General features: G+C 35.8%; 1 protein-coding gene and 1 pseudogene across 6 annotated transcripts in view; one reads left to right on the top strand and one right to left on the bottom strand.

Annotated features, from left to right (window-relative positions):
* Vps13c (vacuolar protein sorting 13 homolog C) overlaps positions 1 to 24,308 on the top strand; it is a 188,869-nt gene that overhangs the window by 128,896 nt on the left and 35,665 nt on the right. For all 6 annotated transcript variants that reach the window (XM_074066103.1, XM_074066102.1, XM_074066101.1 and 3 more), the window contains 10 exons: positions 713 to 873; positions 1,832 to 1,953; positions 2,815 to 3,109; positions 4,240 to 4,629; positions 6,051 to 6,155; positions 6,828 to 6,992; positions 12,078 to 12,206; positions 12,443 to 12,576; positions 15,948 to 16,074; positions 20,355 to 20,590. In XM_074066103.1, coding sequence (XP_073922204.1) covers positions 713 to 873; positions 1,832 to 1,953; positions 2,815 to 3,109; positions 4,240 to 4,629; positions 6,051 to 6,155; positions 6,828 to 6,992; positions 12,078 to 12,206; positions 12,443 to 12,576; positions 15,948 to 16,074; positions 20,355 to 20,590 — 1,864 coding nt within the window. The remainder of the gene's footprint in view (positions 1 to 712; positions 874 to 1,831; positions 1,954 to 2,814; positions 3,110 to 4,239; positions 4,630 to 6,050; positions 6,156 to 6,827; positions 6,993 to 12,077; positions 12,207 to 12,442; positions 12,577 to 15,947; positions 16,075 to 20,354; positions 20,591 to 24,308) is intronic.
* LOC141416865 (NADH-ubiquinone oxidoreductase chain 4-like) lies at positions 13,376 to 14,804 on the bottom strand (annotated as a pseudogene).

The following is a 24,308-nucleotide window of genomic DNA, read 5'->3' as shown; positions in this document are numbered from 1 at the left end:
ACCACCACATCCCAGCTATTGGTTTAGATGGGAGGTCTTGCTAACTTTTTACCTGGGTTGGCTTTGAACCACCATCTTTCTGATCTCTGCCTCTCAGATATCTATGACTATAAGTGTGAGTCGCTATGCCCATCCTTTAGGAATTGTTATTTTGGGCTGATTTTAAAATATTAAAATAAATTTTGCTATAGATATGTTGGGAGACTACATTTTTAAAGAGTTAGAATAAATAACTAATAAATTCATCTCTTGTTTTCCTCTAAACTTGAAATGATTAAACTTGATTATAGGTCAGAGAACCTTACTGAACTAGATTGTTTCTATGTCCCTAAATATTGCAATATGTAGCATTCCTCAAAAAGGATGAGAATTTTGTGAGAAGAGATAATTACAATATTCAGAATCCCCTAAAATACTGATTACTATTGCAAAGAAAAGGAGCTTGTCTTACTCCATATTGAAATAATAAGAAATAGGTTGGATTTTGTTTGTTTTAATATACTCAACTCCCCCCACCGAGGATTCTCTTGTAAAATCCCCCAAGATGCAAGGATTCTCTTATAAAATCCTTGTATCTTAGAAAAGCATTTTGTAATGATTATTTCTAGTCATAAGGAAAATACCCTTGTATATTATTTTGAGGTACTGATGATTATCTTGATAGACATATTGATAAATAAGAATTTGGCATTTTATTTACTTACTGTCTTAGTACCACATGGGTATACAGAAGTTGCAAATATCCCTGTTGCCAGACCTGGACGGCGATTGTATAATGTGTGGAATCCCAAGGCCAGTCATTCTGATTCAGTCTTGGTACAGATTGATGCAACTGAAGGCAACAAAGTAATTACCCTCCGCTCTCCTCTGCAGGTAAGGTAGCTCTTGATGGGGAATTGTGTTTCTTGTAGTATGTCAGGAGTTGGGATACAGTAAAACATCATTAAGTTAGTTAGTGCTGATAAATCATTAGTAAATACTAAACTCAAGCAGCTTCTGTTCCTCAACTTGCTTTTGTAATCTTCTTTATTTTAAATGTCTGATAAAATAGTTTTGTACATTTAAAGCCCATTTTTGTTACCTCTAATGAGCTTTTTTTTTCCTTTGGCTTATTCCTTAAAGATTCAGAACTAAGATATTATAGTTGACTGTCAAATAGGATAGCATGCCCTTCTCTTTGTACTTGGGATTTATTGTTCAAATGTGTTTGAAGGAATGTTGGAATGATCTACTCTCCTAAAAAAATTTTTACCATTTTAATTTGTATAAATAATTTTTCTTCATTTAAAGTTTTATCAAACATTTTAATTTTTCTGTATATTATTAAAGGTTTTAGCATATGTCAATATGTGAATAGCAAAAGGACCTTTTTTCTTATATCAGCTAACAAATTAGAATATTTCAAGTTTTAGACATGGCTATCTCTTACTTTGTGATTAGCTCCAGCATATTGCATACTATAGTCTTTCACTTTTTTTCTGTTCAGTCATATGGTTTACTGATCAAAGGTTGTAATGGAGAAAAAAATGGCTGAAATCTTTAAGAACAATACATATTTGAAAGATACTATGTAGACTTATGATAAACATAAGCACATTATATATAGAATTACTATCATAATAACTTTCAACTGTTACTTAAACATCAAGTTAAAAAATTATATGTATATTTATGAAATCCTTAAATATTCTAAACATTTTCAGTTGTTAATAGAAATACCTTCTAGTATTGAGTTTGAGAAGCTTTTTAGATTTAAAGTAATTGTGTGCAGCTATTTTCTTTTTAACTTATATATCCTTTTAAAACATTTGTATGTCTTTTTGTCAAACAGATTAAAAACCATTTCTCTATTGCATTTATCATCTATAAGTTTGTTAAGAATGTTAAGCTGTTGGAGCGCATTGGAATAGCCAGACCTGAAGAGGAGTTCCATGTCCCTTTAGATTCATACAGGTAGATCCTTCTTTGAATTTATTAAGCCATGTAAGGGAACAGTGGTCACTAGAGATGGGGTAGGGGACAGGGAGAACAGATTAAGAAGGACTGGGAAGAGTACGGGGGCAGGGAAAGCGGGGAAAGGGATGTATGGAAATATCACAGTGCGTCCCATTAATTAGTACAATTAATATATGATGATTATAATAAATTGTTAAAAATTCATAATGTATATTATTTTTTACTCATTTATTTTTTTGTATATTATTTTTAGTTTTATGAATTGGGGAGTCTATACTCTGGAAAAATAACCTCATATTTTTATTTAATGATTTATAAAAGCCACTTTTAGGACATTTATAGTTTATTTTCCTATAGAGAAATACATTTATATTATCTTTGAACTTGCCAGCTGAAAATTTTTATATTTGATATAAAAGATGTATATTTATTAGGTGGTTATTTGAAATGAATTTTTTTTTCAGTACCAGGGTTTGAACTCAGGGCCTACACTCTGACCCACTCCACTAGCCCTTTTTTATGAAGGGTTTTTTTCGAGATAGGGTCTCACAAACTATTGACCTTCCTGATGTCTTCCTCCTAAGTAATTAGGATTACAGGCATGAGCCACCAGTGCCCAGCAAAAAAATTTTTAATTGTTTTTGTTTGCAGTTTTTTTTTTTCTTTTTTCCCCCAACAAGTTGCTCTGTGAGTTAGCTATGACTTTGGGCAAGTTTTTAACCATTCTTGGCCATGGTTTCCTCTTTTGTAAAAATAGCAAGAGTAGCCCTACTTTGTAGTTATCAAGAATATTTAGTGAAGTTCTTCTTATGTTCTTAGTCTAAACTTTCCCTCCATTCTGGTTCCTTTTTTCTGCAGATGTCAATTGTTTGTTCAGCCAGCTGGAATCCTAGAACATCAGTACAAACAGTCCACCACTTACATTTCCTGGAAAGAAGAACTTCACAGGAGCAGGGAAGTGAGAGGAATATTGCAGTGTCCTTCCACAGAAGTCAACTTCTTGCCACTCATAGTGAATACGGTTGCTCTGCCTGATGAGTTAAGCTATATAAGTGCCCGGGGTGAAGACTGGGATCCAGCCTACATTATTCATCTTTACCCTTCTCTCACTTTGAGGAATCTTCTCCCATATTCTCTAAGATACTTACTTGAAGTATGTCTCCTGCATTTTGTTTGACTCTTACTATTGTACAATGTGACTTTTAGTTTTGTTTGATGGTGTTTTTAGTTAAAAGTCAGTGTTTTATGTAGTATACTTGCACTGCTTGAATAGTGTTACTCAAAGCTAGAGCTGGCATAGCACTGATTGCATGTCAGGCTCTCTACTGTGTGCTGTATGTATATTAACGTGTTTATCTTTAAAGTAGGGTTCTGCAGTAGGTACTGTTCTTGGACCCATTTTACTGATGAGGGAACTGAGTCCCAAAGGGATTAAGTAACTGGCTCCAGGTCCCACAGCTACTCAGTGGTGCAGCTGAGATTTAAATCAAGGCAGTTCGGCTCCTTGATTCCTACCACTTTTCCATGCTGTGTCTGCCATAAATTAAGAAATTCCATTGTCTAAAAGGGAGGAAAGTATTTCATCTTACAGTTTTTATTTTAAAATTAATATTATGATTATTTGGTCAAAGGTCCTATTGAATATAAAAATAATTATTATATGTCTTAAGAAATAATAAGAAACATTTTCTTGTAGTGAGTTATTTTAAAACACATAAGTCCTAAAAGTGTTTGGAATCTAAATTATTTCTCTTCTTTATTTGACAATGAACCATTACTGGGTCATGGAGTCAAAAATTAATTAAATGAATTAAATAGTATTTATATAAAAGAAGATTTCTGTAAGGAAGCCTGATTTATATGTTTCCTATTACTCATTTAAAAAATAATTCTACTTTTCTTCGATAGCTTGTCAGAATAGCTTGACATCCCTTTCTTTAATCCACTCAGTGAGAACCATGAGCCGTATGTGAATAGAGTATGAACTGGAAGTGCAGGTGGTTAAGTGGCTCATTAGTGACACAGCGCTAATGGACAACAGATGGGGCTCTTTAATCCAGTCTTTGATTCTTGATATAACTTCTGACTGTTGTCCTCCAAATGGCCAAAAGACATCCTGCCTGTGGCGCTGGTGTAGTGTTTACTCCTAAGTCCAAACCTGGCTAGAATTGGCTGGTTAGACTCTGGTAGGTTAGTTAGCACAAAAAACAGATTTTTCTTTTCACCTGTTTTTAAAAATTGTTAAATTAAGAAAAAACAAACTTGGTTTTTGTGTGCTTTTAGGGAACAGCTGAAACTTATGAGCTAGCCGAAGGCAGTGCTGCTGATGTTCTGCAGTCACGAATCAGTGGAGAAATCATGGAATTGGTCCTGGTGAAATACCTGGGCAAGAACTGGAATGGACATTTCCGCATATGTGATACACTTCCTGAATTTTTTCTTGTGTGTTTTTCTTCTGACTCAGCAGAAGTGATGACAGTTGACCTATCAATACATGTCAGGAGAATTGGCAGCCGAATGGTGCTGTCTGTCTTTAGTCCCTACTGGTTAATCAACAAAACTTCTCGGGTTCTCCAGTATCGTTCAGAAGAAACTCATGTGAAACATCCAGCTGATTTTAGGGATATCATTTTATTCTCTTTTAAGAAGAAGAACATTTTTAGTAAAAATAAGGTATGGTTTGTTCATATAACAAGGTAAAACAGGCAAATTTCTAATTTTAGAAACTTTGGAATCTAAGCCCATGCTTACCTATTTACTAAGTGTCATTGGCACGAGTTAGGTCCAAAGAGACATTCAGGAATGCAAAATCAAATGGGATATTAGGAACTAGCAGCAGCAGCTTCCTGGGACTGAGTTGTCATTTCTCCAGGGCTCTTGAACTCCTGTGGCTTGTCTGAATATGCAGCACTTATTTGGCTTATATTAGTTGAGCCTTGCTGTGCATGAAGCACTTAGCCAGTCTTTGAAGAGAAGCCTCATCCTTCATTTATTGGTCCCTTCTTTCCTCTTCAGACTCATGTCTGTATTTCTCACTCACTGCATGCTTTCCCAAGTTCTTACCTCTAGGTTTTTGTATATGCTGTATCCTCTGTCCAGTCTGCCAGTTCCTCCACTCCCTGTTTCCCTCATCTTTCCTGGTTATTGGATGTTCATCCTTTTGCATTCTGCTCAGGCCTAATTTATGTGAAGATTTTCTGATCATTTAAAATGAGTCTAGACATCTTTCATATTCTCCTAGAGTAATGTACATTAGAATCAAGGGCTTTTAAAACTGTTTTCTGAGTCCTCTCCCAGAGTTTGATTTAGTAGTTCTGGATAGGACCTGAGAATCAGTATCCCTAAGAGGTTATCTGGTGATGCTTGTACTGGTGGTGTGGATACCACTTTGAGAGCCACTATTGTATTGTTGATTAACATATGGTATTGTAATTCCCAGTTTATGTGTCTCACCTCTGCTTATCTCATGTCTTCTATAATCTAATTAGGTGAATAGTGGTGAAATTATATGGGTACACATGTATGTCTCTTCTGAAAAACTTTATCGTAATCCCAGAGCCATAAGTAAACTCAGTGTCCTCTCATTTTGTACCTCTTTTTGGCTTGTGTCATAATTAGTAATAGTAGGTCCTGTTCTCTCTGTTTAGTTCAATTCTTGTTGAACTAAATAAGAAGTTTAGTCTGAAGACAGGAACTTTGTCCTACTATCATCCATTCTGCCTTTCAGAAGACACTTTAATTAGTGCCTGCTGAATAATGTTAAAGAGAGCAACTCTGTATTGCTAAATACAGCTGCATTTCATAACTGTAACACTGCCTTGCAATTACATTGCAGTTCTTTCTAAAAACAACACAAGGCCTCACTGGTATACATCTGCACTCTACTCAGGTGAATGGGAAGGTCAGAGCTATATTTTTGTTATTTTGTCCCCTAGAGTTTCCTGTGGTTCTGTTTTTCATTTGCAATAGGATTGATTATATTTTTCTATGTCTCATGATTCTAAACAAATTTCCAAGTCTAGCAAGTTCCCATCAAATAAAGTTAATATCATCTTTTAGGTTTCTTATATGATAGTATGTGTTCTCTGGTATAGGTACAATTAAAAATTTCAACTAGTGCCTGGTCCAGTAGTTTCTCATTGGATACAGTGGGAAGTTATGGCTGTGTCAAGTGTCCTGCCAGCAATATGGAATATCTGGTAAGTCTCCTTGCTTAATTATATTTGAACTCCATTCACCTTTTTTTACAATTCAGTAAGCAGTCTGACTCTTAAAGTTTACAGAAATTTGAAATAAAATTATTATGTGGAGTGCTACCTACAGATTTCTAAGACCACTGTTACTAACCAGCAAAACTTGAGTTTGCCAAATTTAAACAATGAGTTGAATCCACCTAAAGAGTAACGTCGTAAATATTCACACATACCAGAATCTTCATTCCGTATCTACCCGGTCAAACATTGCTTAAATCTTAAATTTTGACTAGTATGAAAATTTGAATAATCTGATGCCATCTGACATATTTTACTGCTTCAAAATTTGAGTCTGTCCACTAATTAAAAAGCAATTTATGTTTGGAATATTAAAAAAAAAAAAACAAAAAGTACTTGCCAGATTGAATCTGCCATTGCAAGTTGTCATTAAATTACTGATTGATATTCTTGAATTGGTTTCTGATGGAGCCAAACTAAGGAACAAAAAATTTTCTTTTATGTGAGAAGATAATCAGTAGTGGAATATAACATGTATTTGTTACTGTACTTAACAATTCTTATTTTAATATATTTTAAGATCTCTCTGTGAATGAGGGAGTATATGTATATATCATAGAGATTAAAGTGATGGGAAATAAGCTTGCTTCTTTCCTACAGGTTGGTGTTAGCATCAAAATGAGCAGTTTTAATCTCTCACGAATAGTCACTCTGACTCCCTTTTGTACCATTGTCAACAAGTCATCTTTTGAACTAGAAGTTGGGGAGATTGCATCTGATGGCTCAATGCCAACCAACAAGTGGAATTATGTTGCTTCTTCAGAGGTAAAATTTCCCTTTAACATACTGGATTTCTAAGTTATGCAAGTAAATATGAACATATTTGTTGTCACTCTGTCATACTTAATACTTTTGTGTTAATAGCTTGGAAAAACTTTAAAAAGAGAAAGATTATTAATGATTTTATCACTAGCTCAGTCTGCGTGGCTAGCAGTCTTTGTCCAGTTAAAGTGTGAATATGTACCATGAAAAGTCCATAGACATAATATACTATGTATTGTCTGAATTGTCTAGATAATTTTTCTATACTCAAGAAACTATAATCTTGTTGGCAGGGCCTGAGATGCCTATAAAGTAACCCATGGGGAAAAAATGATAGTATAATAAGTTACAGGTTATTATAGAATTCCTGAACAGGTGAGCTGAAAATTCTCTTGAAAATTAGCTAGAATTCAACTCTGTTACTTTTCAGAAAAGGAAATTGAGGTTCAGACTTTTCCTGGGTAAGGCCATGATAGCGGATTTGGTGGACATTGGTGGTCTACATAAAAAGGTCAAGTTTCTTTTTTTTCTTTTATTATTCATATGTGCATACAAGGCTTGGTTCATTTCTCCCCCCTGCCCCACCCCCTCCCGTACAACCCACTCTGCCCCCTCCCCCCCCCGCAATACCCAGCAGAAACTATTTTGCCCTTATTTCTAATTTTGTTGTAGAGAGAGTATAAGCAATAACAGGAAGGAACAAGGGTTTTTGCTGGTTGAGATAAGGATAGCTATACAGGGCATTGACTCACATTGATTTCCTATGCGTGGGTGTTACCTTCTAGGTTAATTCTTCTTGATCTAACCTTTTCTCTAGTACCTGTTCCCCTTTTCCTGTTGGCCTTAGTTGCTTTTAAGGTATCTGCTTTAGTTTCTCTGCGTTAAGGGCAACAAATGCTAGCTAGTTTTTTAGGTGTCTTACCTATCCTCACCCCTTCCTTGTGTGCTCTCGCTTTTATCATGTGCTCATAGTCCAATCCCCTTGTTGTGTTTGCCCTTGATCTAATGTCCACATATGAGGGAGAACATACGATTTTTGGTCTTTTGAGCCAGGCTAACCTCACTCAGAATGATGTTCTCCAATTCCATCCATTTACCAGCGAATGATAACATTTCGTTCTTCTTCATGGCTGCATAGAATTCCATTGTGTATAGATACCACATTTTCTTAATCCATTCGTCAGTGCTGGGGCATCTTGACTGTTTCCATAACTTGGCTATTGTGAATAGTGCCGCAATAAACATGGATGTGCAGGTGCCTCTGGAGTAACAGTCTTTTGGGTATATCCCCAAGAGTGGTATTGCTGGATCAAATGGTAGATCGATGTCCAGCTTTTTAAGTAGCCTCCAAATTTTTTTCCAGAGTGGTTGTACTAGTCTACATTCCCACCAACAGTGTAAGAGGGTTCCTTTTTCCCCGCATCCTCGCCAACACCTGTTGTTGTTGGTGTTGCTGATGATGGCTATTCTAACAGGGGTGAGGTGGAATCTTAGCGTGGTTTTAATTTGCATTTCCTTTATTGCTAGAGATGGTGAGCATTTTTTCATGTGTTTTCTGGCCATTTGAATTTCTTCTTTTGAGAAAGTTCTGTAGTTCACTTGCCCATTTCTTTATTGGTTCATTAGTTTTGGGAGAATTTAGTTTTTTAAGTTCCCTGTATATTCTTGTTATCAGTCCTTTGTCTGATGTATAGTTGGCAAATATTTTCTCCCACTCTGTGGGTGTTCTCTTCAGTTTAGAGACCATTTCTTTTGATGAACAGAAGCTTTTTAGTTTTATGAGGTCCCATTTATCTATGCTATCTCTTAGTTGCTGTGCTGCTGGGGTTTCATTGAGAAAGTTCTTACCTATACCTACTAACTCCAGAGTATTTCCTACTCTTTCTTGTATCAACTTAAGAGTTTGGGGTCTGATATTAAGATCCTTGATCCATTTTGAGTTAATCTTGGTATAGGGTGATATACATGGATCTAGTTTCAGTTTTTTGCAGACTGCTAACCAGTTTTCCCAGCAGTTTTTGTTGAAGAGGCTGCTATTTCTCCATCGTATATTTTTAGCTCCTTTGTCAAAGATAAGTTGCCAACTATACATCAGACAAAGGACTGATAACCAGAATATACAGGGAACTTAAAAAACTAAATTCTCCCAAAACTAATGAACCAATAAAGAAATGGGCAGGTGAACTAAACAGAACTTTCTCAAAAGAAGAAATTCAAATGGCCAGAAAACACATGAAAAAATGCTCACCATCTCTAGCAATAAAGGAAATGCAAATTAAAACCACACTAAGATTCCACCTCACCCCTGTTAGAATAGCCATCATCAGCAACACCAACAACAACAGGTGTTGGCGAGGATGCGGGCAAAAAGGAACCCTCTTACACTGTTGGTGGGAATGTAGACTAGTACAACCACTCTGGAAAAAAATTTGGAGGCTACTTAAAAAGCTGGACATCGATCTACCATTTGATCCAGCAATACCACTCTTGGGGATATACCCAAAAGACTGTTACTCCAGAGGCACCTGCACATCCATGTTTATTGCGGCACTATTCACAATAGCCAAGTTATGGAAACAGCCAAGATGCCCCAGCACTGACGAATGGATTAAGAAAATGTGGTATCTATACACAATGGAATTCTATGCAGCCATGAAGAAGAACGAAATGTTATCATTTGCTGGTAAATGGATGGAATTGGAGAACATCATTCTGAGTGAGGTTAGCCTGGCTCAAAAGACCAAAAATCGTATGTTCTCCCTCATATGTGGACATTAGATCAAGGGCAAACACAACAAGGGGATTGGACTATGAGCACATGATAAAAGCGAGAGCACACAAGGGAGGGGTGAGGATAGGTAAGACACCTAAAAAACTAGCTAGCATTTGTTGCCCTTAATGCAGAGAAACTAAAGCAGATACCTTAAAGCAACTGAGGCCAATAGGAAAAGGGGACCAGGAACTAGAGAAAAGGTTAGATTAAAAAGAATTAACCTAGAAGGTAACACCCACGCACAGGAAATCAATGTGAGTCAATGCCCTGTATAGCTATCCTTATCTCAACCAGCAAAACCCCTTGTTCCTTCCTATTATTGCTTATACTCTCTCTACAACAAAATTAGAGATAAGGGCAAAATAGTTTCTGCTGGGTATTGAGGGGGCGAGTGGGAGGGGGTGGAGTGGGTGGTAAGGGAGGGGGTGGGGGCAGGGGGGAGAAATAAACCAAGCCTTGTATGCACATATGAATAATAAAAGAAAAATGAAAAAAAAAAAGAGTTTGGGGTCTGATATTAAGATCAAAAAGGTCAAGTTTCATAGGAAAGGTTGGATTTGAACTAAACTGTGTAGGTTCATTAAGATTTGGAGAGGTGAAGAAATTAAGAGAGAATGAGGGAAGAGGCAAGGTGTAAGAATTTTATTTTACTCTCAGCCACGAAGAAGAATGAAATTTGTCATTCGTTGGTAAATGGATGGAACTGGAGACCATCACCTTAAGTGAAGTTAGCCAGGCTCAGAAGACTAAAAGCCACATGTTCTCGCTCATTTGTGGATTATAGACCTAACACAAATGTAGCAATATTATGAAACACTGGTCACACTAAAGGGAGGTCAGCATGAGAGGAGTAGGAAAACTAAAACTTTGAATAGGGTTGATATACTTACTATACAAGAATGAATATAGAAATCTTAAACTGACTGAAACTACCATAAGAAAGGGACTAAAGTAGAATGAAGAAAATTAGAGGAGATAAACCGGTTGAGATTCTAATGTATATATACATGGAAATATCACAGGGAAACTCCCTGTGTGGCTAACTATCTCATGCTAAAATGTCATGTTTTTTGTTTTCTCTTTTTTCTCCTACAAAATTGGAGAACAAAAGGGTGGACCAAGCCCTGCCAAGTAGGGAGGGCTGGTGCCAGTGGATTGGGGGGAGGTGTTATGGAAAGTGGGTAGGAAGGTGAATCAGTGCAATAAAATGTGTACACATGTTTGCAAATGCAAAAATGATACCTGTTGTGAACTACTCCAGAAATTGGGAGAGGGAAATGAAGGAGAATGGTTGAGGAGGTGACTTCATGTGTGATATATTTGATACATTGAAGGAACCTGTGTAAATGCCACAACGTACTCCCACCCTTCACAACAATAAAGGAAAAAGAATAAGTAATTTCACCTGACTTGAGTTTTGCAACCAAACCAGCTGACCTTCATGATAGCTAGAAATCATTCTTCCATTCTTCAGGACAGCTCAAAAAGAAAAAAAAGATTCTAATCTTATTTTTAAAAATAGTAGAATGCTCAAAAGAAAGGAGAGATCCCAATTATACAGAGTTCTAAGGGGCATGGTCTTTTCAAGGCATTTAGAGTGATTTCTGTTTTGGTAACAAATAAATATTTATCTTTTTTTTTCATCTTTGATGTGGGTTTGCCAACAATAGCATTTTATTCAGAAATAGAACTTACCCAGTATTCTATAACAGCAGGACATTTTGTATTAGAAACGGAACCCCCCCAGCTTCATAGATAAAGAAACTGAGACTCAAAGAATATAGTTTGATCAGGGTCAGACACCCAGAAAGGCGATGTCAGGACTTGGGGCAAGGTCTGTGGTATCAGTCCTGTGCCTTCAGTTGTCTCTCTGACATATCTAGGATAAGAGATTGTGAAAGAACTCTTCATTCATTAATGAGGTAAAATAGAATATGCACACAAGCAAATGTTATTAAGATTATAGTTTTTAAATATTCAAGATATTTAAAGCATTCTTAGTCTAGAGGTTCTTTATTTTCTCATATTGTAATTCTATTATAATACATTAGTATATCTGTATTCTTCTGATAAAGTGTCTTTGGTTTCATAAGTAGTTACTATATTATCAATTTGTTTTTAAAAAATGTAACCCAGGCTGGCCTCAAACTGACATCCAAGTGCTAAGATTACAGATGTGTACCACCACACCCAGCTTGTCAGTAGTTTTACTCTGAGATATGGAATGAACATTAAAAGATACAATGATAATTTAATCAAGATGAGATACAGAGTTGACAGTGTTTTAAGACTAATAATAACTTTTATATTTTTAGTGTCTTCCATTTTGGCCTGAAAATTTGTCAGGGAAACTTTGTGTGAGAGTGGTAGGCTGTGAAAGATCTTCCAAACCATTCTTTTATAACCGACAGGACAATGGCACTTTGTTGAGTTTAGAAGATCTGGTAAGTTTTTATCTTTTAAAATACAATGTCTTTGACTTTTAAGTTTATTTTAAATAGTTTATTAAACCATGCTATAGAAACCTACTGGTGATTGTTTGAAGACATTGGTGCATGAATATATAACAACATACATATGTTTGCAAGGAATTGGAGACAGTTTGCTTTTTTGTAAGCACTTTAGAAAACAAAGCTTTTGTATTTACAAACTGATTAACATGCTTTTTTTTCTACAACAGAATGGAGGTATCTTGGTAGATGTAAACACTGCCGAGCACTCAACTGTCATAACTTTTTCTGATTACCATGAGGGATCTGCACCTGCCCTGGTAATAAACCATACACCATGGGACATTCTCACATGTAAACAGAGGTATGAAAAAAATGGGTTAATGCAAACTCTGATTTTTTTATTTTTTTAAATTGATACTGGGATGAATCCAGTTCCTTGCTCTTGAATTGAAGGCCTCACTCTTTGGTTTTTGAGCTAGAGTCTCAGTAACCTTTAACCCAGCTGACCTCAAATTTTTTGTTTTCCTGCCTCTACCTCCCAAGTAGCTGGGATTGTAGGCATGTGCCACTGAACCTAAAGGTTTTTCTGATTTATTTTTCTTGGTCCACAGTCCCTTCTGGAAAACATGTGGGTTTCACATACCAAATGTTTTTAGGTTTTAGATTTTAGAAAGGTAATGTGGAGCATGTTCTGCGTATAACTAATTCCCTGGGCTAGTCTTGCAGTAGTACTTTGTTAATACACATTAATATTTCTGCAGCAAAACTAATGGATGTTCATACCAAGTGGAGCAAACAGAGACTATTAATAGCCTCAGGTCAGTGCAAATCAGGTTTTACTGCCTAGTGACTCAACAATAAACTTGTAGAAAAGTCTTTGGGCTTTTGGAGCTTTTCAACTTATTTCAGAATAGCAAACAAAAGACCATAAACTTGATTAAGCATTATCTTCTTTTTAATCCTGGTAACCTCAGTGAAGCTTGTTCTACAAATTCACATCTAGTTTATGATTAGGGGTAGCAAAGGTTAATAAAAGCACAGTGGGTAGAGGGTGATACTGAATTTTTAGAACAGGGTGATAGGAATTTTTGTTATTCTTGTCCTCGTGCATGCTGTTATTTGGATACCTGTATTTAATTATAACAAATAGTTTTAAGTCCTTAAAATATATAATGTGTGAATCTAGAATCAGATTCACAATCTAGTATTTTTGTTAAACTATATTTACAGAATATTGTGCCGAGAATGATCTTTGGATTTAAAGATAGTAGGAGTAGGGGGAGTAGGTGGAGGAAGACTAAGGAGTTTTCTCGTGTGAATGATGGGTGAATGTTATTTATGTGATAGGTAGGTTTGCCTCGTTGAGTTGTGGTTAGTATATATAGGGTATATAAGGCTGTGATTAGTGTGTTAGTTCCTATAAGGAGGATGGTGAAGTTGGATCATGAAAATGAAGAGGTGATGGTTATTAGTTCTCCCATTAGGTTAATTGTTGGGGGTAGTGTGAGGTTGGTTAAGCTTGCTGTAAGTCATCATAGGGCTGTTAGTGGGAGTATTGTTTGTAGGCCTCGAGTTAGGAATATGGTTCGGCTATGTACTCGTTCGTAGTTTGTGTTTGCTAGGCAGAATAGGACTGATGAGGTTAGACCATGGGCTACTATTAGTGCTGTAGCTCCTATAAAGCTTCATAGGGATTGGATTAAGATGGCGACGATTACTAATGCTATGTGGCTGACTGATGAATATGCGATTAGAGATTTTTAGGTCCGTCTGTCATAAACAAATTGAGCTGGTCATTACTATGCCTCATAGTGAGAGTAGTATAAATGGGTATATTGTGTGGTTTGTGATGGGTGATAAGAGGATGGTGATTCGTATTATACCATATCCTCCTAGTTTTAGAAGAACAGCTGCTGGTACTATGGGGCCGGCAATAGGTGCTTCAGCATGGGCTTTAGGTAGTCATAGGTGTAGTCCATATAATGGTATTTTAACTATAAATGCTATTATACATGCTAGTCAGAGCAGGTCATTTGATCATGATAGGTTTAGTTGCTCTGAGTAGTTGTTTAGGATGTGAAGGTTTAGGGATCCTAGCGAGTTTTGTAGGTAGATTAATGCAACTAAAAGGGGTAGGGATCCAATTAGTGTGTAGAATAAGAAATATAGGCCTGTGTTAAGTCGTTCTGTTTGGTTAATAATTAGTGTAGGAATTAGTGTGGCTTCAAATAAGATGTAAAATAAGATTAGTTCTGTTAATGTAAATATTATAATTAATAGGACTTGTAGTACTAGTATAGTAATACACATTTTTTTTCGTTCTACTGGTTCTTTGTTCATGTGTTGTTGACTGGCTATAATTATTAGTGGTAGTAATCAGGCTGTTAGGATTAAGAGAGGGGTGGAGAGGGAGTCTGAGGAGAATAATAGTGAGAAGTTAAGTCTGTTTTCATTTTATTGGTTTAGGGTAAGTAAGGATAGTATACTGATTAGTAGACTGTAGGCAGTGGAGTTAATTCAGATTATGTTGTTCTTTGAGAATCATGTTATAGGGATGAGTATGATTGTGGGTATAATAATTTTTAGCATTGTAAGAGGTTTAGGTTTTGTACATAGTCCGTTCCGTATGAGTTTGATATCGTAACTAGCAGGGCCAGTCCTACTGCGGCTTCGCAGGCTGCGAAGACTAGGATGATGATGGGGAACATAAATGATAGGGTGATGTTGAAGTTCAGGGTGATTAGGGTTGAGGTGGTAAAAATTGATAATATTATACGCTCTAAGCATAGGAGTGGGGATATTAAGTGTGATTGATAAATTAGTGCTCCTAATAGGGATGCTAGGAAGGCTAGGAATAGGTTAATTAGGATAGGGGACATTTTGGTACTTATGAGTGGTTCATAATTTAATGAGTCGAAATCATTTGCTTTGTATTAAACTAAGCACCATATTTATTTCATTCTAATCCTTTTTGAGATCATTTGTAGGCTAGCCCTAATGATAGGATGATGATTAGAGCTAACGCTAATCATTATATATATGTATCAGTTCCTTCAGTTATTTCCCTGTTCTTAACTCTCTTGGTATGAATCCAGTGAGAGATTTAAGAGTACAGATCCAATATTGAGACCTAGTTGGATTATTTTTTTTTATCTTATATGGACCAGTACTTCTCAAACTTTAGTGATCAATTTTAGAATCTGGGAATCTCGTTAGGATTCAATAGATTTTGAATGGGGTGCAGGACTTTGTATTTTCGGCAAGTCCAGGTAATACTGCCGGTCCACAGAGCACACTTTGATTAGGAATGGTATGGACTCCTCCTGCTTTTTTTTTTGGGCAAGACTCATAATATACCTTAAGTATTGCATTTTATTGAAAAGTTGAAACTTAAGCACTGAGTGAATTTCTTCTGCTACTGAAGCTATTTCTTTAGGTATACACTGATTTACCAATTCATTTACCTTAATGAAGTCCAGTAGTATGTTTTTGCTTGGGTCATTTCAGCTTACTGAAGCTTTACAAGCAATACCATGCCCCAATATTCTATCTCCCAACCTTCAAAACCATTAGTTTTTTGGGCATATTATGGTACCTGTTTTTAGGCAGCATTGTGCTTTATTAACTAGGCAATTTCATGGGACTTCTGTGTCAGTCCCCATCCTACTAAACTATAAGTCTGGGATTCTCAAGGCCAAGGAGTTCTAATCTTTCTTTGTTGTTGTGTTTCAGTGGGTCACAGGAGGAAGTGAAATTGCTACCAAGAAAAGCTCGACTCTTTGCCTGGGCAGATCCTACCAGTACCAGGAAACTGACCTGGAGATATGCAGCAAATGTTGGGGAACATGACCTGTTAAAGGTATCAGTTGATATGGATAAGTGTTGCATGAGTTGCCTAATGGTAAGGAAATAGACAGTCTAGCCTTGCTAAGTCATCTTGCTTACTGAACTAAAAGTGAGTTGGAAGTATTTTCAGAATAAGTTACTGTCAGACTTTAGAATGCAAATAGTTTGTACTGATATCTTACCACTGATGGATCAAAAATAGTTTATAATTTAAAAAATAGGCTGTTCTATCTTGTCCAAGTAAAGACTAGTAAAGCACTTTTCAATTTATCTTTTTTTTGGTGTCACTGGGGTTTGAATTCAAGGTTTCTCACTTGTGAGGTAGGTACTATACTGCTTGAGCTATGCCTCCAGCCCTTTTTCTTTGGTTATTTTAGATATTGGGTCTTATTTTTTGCCTGGGCCAGCCTGGATTGCAATCCTTCTATATTATGCTTCCTGTCATTGCTGGAATGACAAGTGCACACCACCATAACCAGCTTTTTTCTGTTGAGAGGAGGTCTTACAAACTTTTTGGTCTATGCTGGCCTCAAATTGTAATCCTCCTGATCTCAGCCTCCTAAGTAGCTACTAGGATTACAGGAATGACCCACCAGCACCTGGCTCTGTATAAGAAATTTTATGAAATATTTATTTAATATTTAGGTAGCTAAATTAATTAATGCTATTTCTTAGACCGAGGACTAAGAATTCACTTCCCTACCTCCCTCTAGATATAGGAATTTCTCTTGCACTAATAGTACTCATCCAGTTTCTGTAAGGAGATATTCCATGATGAAATAGTTCATATAGTGTTATATTCCATTGTCCCAAAATGCCAGTTATTTAAAAAGCTTTCTTGAGTTTTACCTTAAAATGGTAATTAGCCAACAGTGACTAAATTTTTTTGAGATACCTATAAAAGAGAAAGATGAATTTAATCTTTGAAAAATTGAGACTGATACTTCCTATGGCAGGGGGTTCCTGAGTTGTTTGATAGAGCTCCATTGGTTTGCTTCTGTTTTATTTTTATATCAGAGAGACTCTAAAGTTTACAAGTAGAAGAGAGAGTCTTCAGTGCCTGCCTCTCTGCTGTGGGACTCAGATGTTCAGTTCTTCTCAGGACTCCCTGTACTGTGTGGGAGTGTTCCTCTGTCCTTGCATTTGAGAGTACTTGGCAGCCACAACTCCCAATAAGTAGCAGAGGGACACTGGAGAGGAAGCAGCAGTGTTGTTATTGCAGAAGAGTGTCAGTGTAAACAGGCATATTCCTGATAACAGGATTTTAGTTTTTAATGTTTTCTTTTCTGTTTGATTTTAGAGAATCAGGCAGTAGGAAAAGTTGATGGCTCTACCTCAGTTAACAGATAGTCTTCCAGGTGTGAAAATGATCTAGAAGCAAGAAAATTACCCATTTCCTTGCTCAGTAAGTTGATGTGAAAAGAGGGTTCTGCCCAGACCTGGGTGGACATGACAAAGGAGTCTAAAAAGAATCCATACATTGTTAACAAACAGTAGGTCCTCTCAGATCTTTCCCCATTTAAACTCTTATTTTTGAGTTTATGAAAAAAATACTAAGCAAGAAAAATGTAGCATTACCTTATAGATCCAGAGGGAAAATAGACCTCTGAAAAATTTTTTTACCAGAACAAAAATTTTAAAATATATGCTGGCATCCTCAGTTAAGTTAGATGTGATACAACAAGGGGATTGGACTATGAGCACATGATAAAAGCGAGAGCACACAAGGGAGGGGTGAGGATAGGTAAGACACCTAAAAAACTAGCTAGCATTTGTTGCCCTTAATGCAGAGAAACTAAAGCAGATACCTTAAAGCAACTGAGGCCAATAGGAAAAGGGGAACAAGTACTAGAGAAAAGGTTAGATCAAAAAGAATTAACCTAAAAGGTAACACCCACGCTCAGGAAATCAATGTGAGTCAATGCCCTGTATAGCTATCCTTATCTCAACCAGCAAAAACCCTTGTTCCTTCCTATTATTGCTTATACTCTCTCTACAACAAAATTAGAAATAAGGGCAAAATAGTTTCTGCTGGGTATTGAGGGGGGGGAGAGGGAGGGGTTGGAGTGGGTGGTAAGGGAGGGGGTGGGGGCAGGGGGGAGAAATGAACCAAGCCTTGTATGCACATATGAATAATAAAAGAAAAATGAAAAAAAAAAAGTTAGATGTGATAACCATGAAAAGGAAGAAAAAAGGGAAATACAAGATGAAGACAACAAAGTAAAATGAAAGGGGAGTGGGTGAACAGTATATTATGAACATAGTATATACATGCCACTTAATCCTTTGTTGTTGTTGTTGTTGTGTGTGCAACGCATTACCACTTGAGCCACTCTGGCAGTTTTTTTTCATTGGTTGTTTTTGAGGTAGGGTCTCACTTTTTATGCCCTGGCCAGCTTGGATCATGATCCTTCTATTTGTGTTTCACTGCACAGCTGCGATGACGAGCATATGCTACCATGCCAAGCCATTGGTCGAGATGGGGTCTTGCAAACTTCTTGCATGGGCTGACCTTGAAGTATCATCCTCTCCATTTCCTGCTTCCCAAGTAGCTAGAATTACAGGCATGAGCCACTGTACCCAGCTTTTCCTGAATTTTAATTAGATTGTCTTTTAAAAAGTTGTCAGTAGAACTGAAATCAGTGAGGAAGGAATTTCAAAACAATCAAGAAAACTGAAGAAAAACTCACTCTTACAGCAAAAGAAGGAAATATAAGAAAATATGTAATCCATGAGGGATGATGTTGAATGGGTATTATGTATTGATGCTTTTCATATATTGTCACTAATTCTTAATGGTAGGAATGTAGTACTGTTAGATGGGAATGAAAGCCAGCTGTGTCTAGTTTCATAGTCCATAGACTTTTCCTACTAGGCTGTACTTCCCATCAGTTATCTAAGTAAATGAAATGGCTTAAATTCTCCTACTAATAGTCAAAGACACTCAGATTAAGTTAAAAAATAGTATCTAATGCTATTGCCACACATGGTGACATGTGCCTATGGTCCCAGCTACTTGGAAGACAAAGGCAGGAAGATTGCTTGAGCTTAGGAGTTCAAGGTCAGACTGGGCAACATAGTGAGACCCTGTCTCTTAAAAAAAAAATACTTATCTGACTGTATGCTACTTACAGGAGAGTCAAGTTAGTCATATAACCTGACTAACAAGGAAATATTAAGCATGAAGAGTTGGTAAAGATATAATAGGCAAACAGAAGTAAAAAAAAGTAGAGTTGTTATTTTAATTTCTGATCAGCTATATAATTCAAAGTACAGCCATTAAGTAAATTATAACAGTAAAGAAGTGATAGCCATAGACTTTCATATAATGAATAACATTGTATCGAAATGTAAAACTGGAAGTTAATTGAAACACAAAAGGCTGGGGATATTTTAACATACCTTGTTTAATTTTAACAGATCAAATAGATAAAAATAAGCAGTCAGAAAATACTAGAATAGTGATTGAGTTGAACTAAGATACATGTCGCATTTTGTAGTTTAAAAGGGGAATTCTTACAAGGTATCTCTGAAAACTTGAGTACATATTAGAGTAGAAAAAAATTGGATAGGCTACTTTGACCATATAAATACACTTTAAAAGTAATAATAAATTTGAACAATACCAAAAGCAAAGCTTTTTCCTTTTTTTTCTAAGAACTTTTACTGCCTGTTGAAAGAACTGTGGTTACATTTATGTTAATTCCAGAATGGATTGGAATTTATTAATAATTTATAATTTTAATCTCTGAAACACCAACCAAATCAAGGCTCAGATTTTTAAGTGCTAAATGAAGCCTTCAGCCAAGAAGGTTCAAATTCGTGTAAACTGATTGCCATTGTTTGACTACTTGGCAATGTGATTAACATAAATATCTGCTGTTATAAATTATTAAAGCATAAAAATAGGGTAGGTTACTTTTGCCAGTGGTTACTTTTTAATATACTTCTGAACCATCCTGTTCTCCACTTTGGAGGCAGATAATCACCTCATGGCATTGGTGTCACCAAAGTGGGCTCTTGTTGCATGCAGGTCAGTGCCCTTTGCTAGCTAGTAACTTAACCTAAGGTATAAAATATTAAGACTCTTATTTAATCTTTGTTGTCATTTGAAAACAAATGATAATGTTTTATTCAATTTATGGTTTTATTTATGTCAATTCGATGGTTAGAATTTTCCAGCTTATTAGTCATGCTGTTTTAAACTTCTCCAATATTTCCTAGTTTCTATAGTTCAACTCTAAGTCATAGAAACTATGTGTGGGTTTAATGAAAAGTCTTTCTTTCTCCCAGGATGAATGTGGACAGTTTCCATATGATGTAAATATCCAGATACACTGGGTATCATTTCTTGATGGGCGCCAGAGAGTTCTGCTTTTCACAGATGATGTCGCCTTGGTTTCTAAAGCACTGCAGGCAGAAGAAATGGAACAGCCTGAGCATGAAATAACCTTGTCTCTCCACAGTCTTGGGCTTTCGCTGGTTAACAATGAAAACAAGCAGGAAGTTTCGTATATTGGAATCACCAGGTATATAAAAGGAAGATAAGATACCAGAACTCTTTAAAGGGCATTGAGTTGATAATGTTCAATTTGATGAGAGTAAAAACAGATCCCTATTCTAAATTTGATATATTATACATTCATTCAGCAAAACTTACTGGATAATTGTTTGAACTAGTAGGTGAAAAGCACTAAAGATGACTAACATTCTGCCTTCATAATACTCATTGACAGTTGGTGGAAAAAAAGTGGTTTCCTTCTTTCTTTCTTTGTGAGTGCCTTTTTAAACTGAATGATGAAAACACTGAAAAATGCTACAAGGAAGTATATTCTTATGCAGTGGAAATACAGAGATTGAAGTAAATAATTTGGGCAGTGAAGAGTAGTTTCTAGAAACTAGCTTATGTTGGGAGAAGTTAATAGAAATAAATTAGAAACAAGGATCATACAGGAAGAAGCAGTATTTTTTAATGGGTGGTTATTTACAACCTTACTTATGGAACAGATTATTTTTTCTGGTTCTGTTTATTTTACCTGTATAGGAAGGATATTCAAATATTTATTTTTGTTTTTTTAAGTCACAATGAGTTTGGTTAAAAGACTCATTCTTTTTTTGGAGGTTGATGACTGGAATACTGAATATGATACAAAATATAGCCAGCACAGAATCTGTTGTATGCTTAGGGAGGTAAAGTTAAATGAAGTTAAAAAAAAAAAAAAGAGGCAGTATATGTAATGTACCTTGACCATATAATTGATACCAGTACATTTATGTATTTACAAGTAATATATTCTCTTGGTTTTACATTTCAGTATTATGTAGGATTTTAAAACTATATATAAGAATCCTTTTTTAGTTATATAAGATCAGTTTTCTCTCTCCTCTTTTGTGCTTTGATATAATTTGTTTTCTCATATTTTATATGCGATCATAGTTTAGTTGGCCTTTATAAGGACACTTGTAAAATTCATCTAAATAATTTGATTACTTTTTGACAGTGTATACATTCACTTAACATGTAGGCTTCTAGGGAGAAGTAAATCAGTTGCATAATTTTTAAAAGTAGACTTTGATTTGCTTGCAGTTTTAGGTATAGAGCAAAAATGAATGTAAAGTACAGAATGACCAATACCCACACCCCAGGGTTCCTTTGTGATTAACATTATGCAGTGGTAGTATATCTTCATTACTACTGATAAGCTAACATTGACACATTATTATATTATCCATAGTTTACATTAGGATTGACAAATGTCTAATATAAGCCTACATTATAATAAAGAGTAGTTTTAGGACTTAGAAGTCCCTCCCTCCTCTATCCTGACCCTCTGGAAGCTACTTACGTAGAATGGTATCTGTGTTTGAATTTTCAGCTTCCTGATGGTGTATGATGGTGAACATCTTCTCATATGCTTATTTGCCACCTGAATCTTTTCTTTCCTCAGCTGTTCAGATTTTTTGCCCACTTAAAAGTTTTTTATTAGCGTATATTAGTTGTACAAAATAATGGATTTCATTATGAAAGTTCCATATATTTACTTAATGTACTGTGATCAGATTCATCTCCCTTTTTTAGTCTCTCTTGTCCCCTCTCCCTCTGGTCCACTTCCTGTTCCAGAATAGTTCCCTTTCTACTTTGTCCTTTTTTTTAAAAATCTGGATTCTGTGCCTATGAGACACAACATATGATACTTATCTTTCTGAGTCTGGCTTATTTGACTTAACATGCTGATCTACAGTTCAATCAGTTTTCTGCAAATGACATAATTTTGTTCTCTATGGCTGAACAATACTCTGTTGTGTATATGTACCATGTTTTCTTTATCCTTTCAACTGTCAGCAAGCACCTAGTCTAATTCCATAATTTGGCTGTTGTCAAAGTGCCATGTTAATAAACATGAGTGTGCAGATATCTCTGATGTTGATATCTTTGGGCATATACATAGAAGTGTTATAGTAGTTCCATTTTGAGTGTTTTGAGGAACCTCCATACTGATTTACAGTGACTAGACTAACTTCCATTCCCACCTGATGTATACAAGGGTCCCTTTCCCCTGTATTCTTGCCAGCATTTGTTTTTCTTTATTTGTTTGTTTGTTTGTTTTAATGGTACTGGGGTTTGGACTTAGACCTCATACTTGCTAGGCAGGTGCTTTACCACTTGAGCCATACAACCAGCCATTTGTTTTGCTTTAGTTATTTTTCAGGTAGTGTCTGGGCTGGCCTAGAATTATAGTCCTCCTGGTCTCCACCTCCCAAGTAGCTAATATTACAGGTTTGAGCCACTCTGCTTGGCTTAGATTTTTTATTCCTGATGATAGCTATTCTGACTTGGAGTGAAATAGAATCTTAGTGTAGTTTTGATTTGCATTTCCTTGATGGCTAAAGATGTTGAACATTTTTTCATGTATTTATTGTTCATCTTGTACTTTTGAGAACTGCCTGTTCAGTTAATTCTTTCATTTATTGATTGAATTATTCTCATGATGTTTAATTTTTTTGAGTTCTGCATATTTTCTGAGTATTAATCCCCTTTGGCAAGGTTTAATTGAGCAAAATTTCTTGTTGAGTTTTAAGCGTTCTTGGTTTTGGATACCAGTCTTTTATCAGGTATGTTTTTTGCAAATGTTTTTTCCTAACCTATGACTTCTTTTCATTCTCTTAACATTGTCTGTTAAAGAGCAGAAGTTTTAAATTTCAATAGAGTCCACTCACCAATTTTTCTCTCATAAATTGTGCTTTTGGTATTGTCTAAAAAGTCACTGCTATACCCAAGGTTACCCGGATTTTTCTCTTGTTATCTTACAGAAGTTTTATAATTTTGTGCTTAACATTTAAGTATCCAATCCATTAGAGTTAATTTTAGTATATAACCTCTGTAGCTAGATTCATTTTTGTTGCATATGGATGTCCAGTTGTTCCTAACACCATTTGTTGAAGAGATTATGCTTTCTTCATTCAAGTACTTCCATTCATAAGTCTTCTGTTCCTTCCCATTGATCTTTCTGTCTACTCTTTCACCAGTAGCACATTATCTTGATTGCTGTAGGACTTTGTTGTTATTGTTGTTTTTGTTTTTATTTGTTTGGTTTTTGGCAGTACTGGGGCTTGAACGCAGGGCCTCACACTTTCTAGGCTCATGCTGTACCACTTGAGCCACTCTGCTAGCCCTGTTTTTTTTGTATTTGGTTTTTGAGATAGGTTCTTGCAAATTGTTTGCCTCCTCCAGATCTCTGCCTTGTGAGTAGCTAGGATTATAGGTGTGAGCCACCAGTGCATGCTTTGCTGTAGTTTTATAGTAAATCTTGAAGTAGGGTAGTATCAGTCTTTTGACTTTGTTCTCTCTTCAGTATTTTCTCTTTTGGGTCTTTTTGTCAGTCTACATAAACTTTAAAATTAAGGTTTTTTTTTTAATATATCTATCAAATATTGGGATTTTGCTTGGGATTGCATTGAATCTCTAGATCAACGTGGGCATAACTGACATCTTGACAGTATTGGGTCTTCTTTGCCATGGACTTAGAATTTCACTGTCTGTTTAGATCTTTGATTTTGTTCACCAGACTTTGGTAGTTTTTCTAATATAGATTGTGTACATATTTTGTTTACACCTAGATATTTCACTTTGTGCTAGTTTGAAAATATTGTAATTTTAACTTGAAATTCTAAATGTTTATTCCTGTAATATAAGAAAGCAATTGACTTGTATTTTGATCTTGTAACTTACCTTAAAATTGCTTGTTA

This window comes from Castor canadensis, chromosome 2 (genome assembly GCF_047511655.1).
Source record: "Castor canadensis chromosome 2, mCasCan1.hap1v2, whole genome shotgun sequence".
Lineage (NCBI taxonomy): Eukaryota > Metazoa > Chordata > Mammalia > Rodentia > Castoridae > Castor > Castor canadensis.
Note: the sequence above shows the minus strand (reverse complement) of the source record. Positions and strands in the feature narration are given on the sequence as shown.